We start from the raw sequence: 2,492 nt of genomic DNA, 5'->3' as shown, positions 1-2,492 counted from the left end.
GAACTCAAGAGCGTGTCGCTAATTGACGATGCCAAACGAGATAAATCCAGCAACTCAAGTCCCACTAATGCAACTCTAGGGTCAAAACGACCATCATTCTTCGAACTTCAACAACAAGAGCAGCAGAAGCGGCTCAAGCAGAGCGACGTTGAAGTGGTCGTGCCCACTGTGTTGCTGCAGTATTCACGTACATTGGACGTATTTCTATGTGTCTACAACACAGCCACGAGGCCCAGAGGTGCCACCAAAGTACCAAAGACAACAACACACTTTGTGGTGCTGTTAGAACCAGCAACATTACGGAAGTTGCTGGTGTATCAAGGCCCCGAGACACACACACTACAGTGTGCCCACTTCGACCCACTAACAGACCGTTTGGTAGTTGCTAGCCACTTAGAGAATTGTGACCACGACGGTGGGATGTTACCAAAGGCTCCAAATAACGTCATAGAGATTCTGCAGCTTTCGAAGAGACTAGACGACCGTCCGACGTCTTGGAGTGCAGATTTTGAGGTGGAGCAACAACAGCCGAGCATGTTGTTGCTTATTGAGAATACGCGAGCATCACTTCGCCATCCGGACTCGTTAAATTTGGTTTGTGGCTCGAAAGGGTTAAAGGAGTTGTATGGAGCTGCAGGTGACTATTCTGACTCAGCGGATACTTTAAGTGTCATGCTTGTGTGGAGGCAGAATCAGCTGAATGGAGGGAAGCTTGGGTTAATGAGAAGAGTCATGCTGCAGCATACGATCACTGCGATGGCCGTGTCACCGTGTGGAAACTGGTTACTGGTTGGAGTATCCAAGGGAGGCTTGAGGGTGTGGAATGTGCATGGTAGCAGGTTGAACGGATCAGAGATGTTTACTATAGATACAGACCCGTACGAACCTACAGAATCCGGTGTCGCGGATGCCCAGGCGGAGGTGATTTCCTCCATTGAAGTCATTACAACGTCTGCACCAGATTTGACTGGCAATACGGTTGCCACTGATAGATTGACAGATGCGATTATTATTGCTGCTGAAAGGGATACTGGAGCTGTAAGACACTGGAGATTATCGGTTGAAAGGAAAAACTATCGTGATGACATAAATTCTGAAGAACACCGCTATCCAAGGCTGAGTCTTGTTGGGTATTTTGACGTTGGAGGAAAATCGCAAATTGGGAAAGACGACATTTCTAGTAGAATTTTTAAGAACCAAGACACCCTGGGGCCTCCGTTGAGGACGCTGACCATGTGTGTTACCATCGACATGGGAAGCTGCTTCGAGAATCTTTTACTGGTTGTGCGTGAGGATGTTATTCACGTACTGAAAGTCCAGACGGTTCTTTATGTGATGCAGGAATACGCCTTAGTCGAAGAAGTCTATGCAGTACGAGCCTTTGAGCAGCAGGATTCCTCCCAAATTATTTCTCTCAGCAGTACAGCAGCACGTAAACTTCGGGTATTCCCACTGGACGAAACTTCAAACCAAGGATCTTCTTCAAAGTCATTATTTGTCACGCCGCATGCACCGGGAATGTCTGGACACGTGTGCTCAATGGAAACTATGGCGAACTATCAACTGCAAATATGCTTTGTGGTTCTCGCGTGGAGTAGAGGGATAGTGGACATATACGACGTGTTACGTGAAAAACACGCGATGAAACTGCAAGACAAACAGCTCACAGACCAGATCAGCACTTTGGCGGTCGTCCATTTTCAACGCGCTATCAAACACAAGAACATGTCAGCTTATAACGCTATTGGTGAAGCAGGTTTTTTGTCATCTCCATCGTATTGGGATACATCTCACCATCACACTGATTGTCTCTCTAGTGATACGTCCGAAGAAGCGGTGGCTCATAAAACAATTATTGTCGCTGGTACAGAAAGCGGTAATTTGTACGGATGGTATGTCGAAGCGCTTTGGGATAACGATTTCACTCTGCGATCGATTGAGAAGGCAAATGTGCGAGTCCAAGATGCACACTCGTCTCATATTATTCAACTGGCGAGCTTAGATGCAGTCAGAGGGCAACGCGCTTTGCTAGCGTCGGTGGGTACCGGCGGTATCATCAAACTATGGAGCATTCCGTCATTAAAACTGATCGGTTATGTCAACAGCGTTGCTGAGGGTTATCCAGTATCTCCATCTTGTATTGAGTTGATGAGAAATCAAGAAAACAACGTTGGATCGGGTGGTCAAAAAGCTGGAGGAAAACTGCATGTGAGCGTGGGTTACGACGATGGTCGATTGGCTGTTTGGTGCGTAAATGTTAAGCGAGTTTCGTTTCAAAAACTGGAGGCGTCAACGAAACACGAGCGACGGGTAACAAAGATCTGTCGCATTGCGAGGGATGTGGTCTCTTCAGAGTTGACTGAATTCCTGAGCAGCTCTCTCGATATGACTGTAATTCACTGGCAAATTTCGGAATGCGGCAGTGTACAAGAAAAGCGATACTTCGATATTGGCGCCGCGATCGTCGATATGGTGTTGGTAAACGAACAGGC

At 47.2% G+C, this 2,492-nt stretch overlaps 1 protein-coding gene across 1 annotated transcript; it reads left to right on the top strand.

The window, feature by feature from the left end:
- Positions 1-420: 420 nt before the first annotated feature.
- Positions 421-2,149, top strand: PPTG_16350 (hypothetical protein; the record flags this gene model as incomplete). The annotated part of the gene is made up of 2 exons (XM_008913186.1): positions 421-2,041; positions 2,106-2,149. 2 exons carry the CDS (start codon positions 421-423, stop codon positions 2,147-2,149), a joined length of 1,665 nt encoding a protein of 554 aa, XP_008911434.1.
- Positions 2,150-2,492: the final 343 nt, after the last annotated feature.

Source organism: Phytophthora parasitica (genome assembly GCF_000247585.1).
Source record: "Phytophthora parasitica INRA-310 unplaced genomic scaffold supercont2.52, whole genome shotgun sequence".
In the NCBI taxonomy this organism is placed as follows: Eukaryota; Oomycota; class Peronosporomycetes; order Peronosporales; family Peronosporaceae; genus Phytophthora; species Phytophthora nicotianae.
Note: the sequence above shows the minus strand (reverse complement) of the source record. Positions and strands in the feature narration are given on the sequence as shown.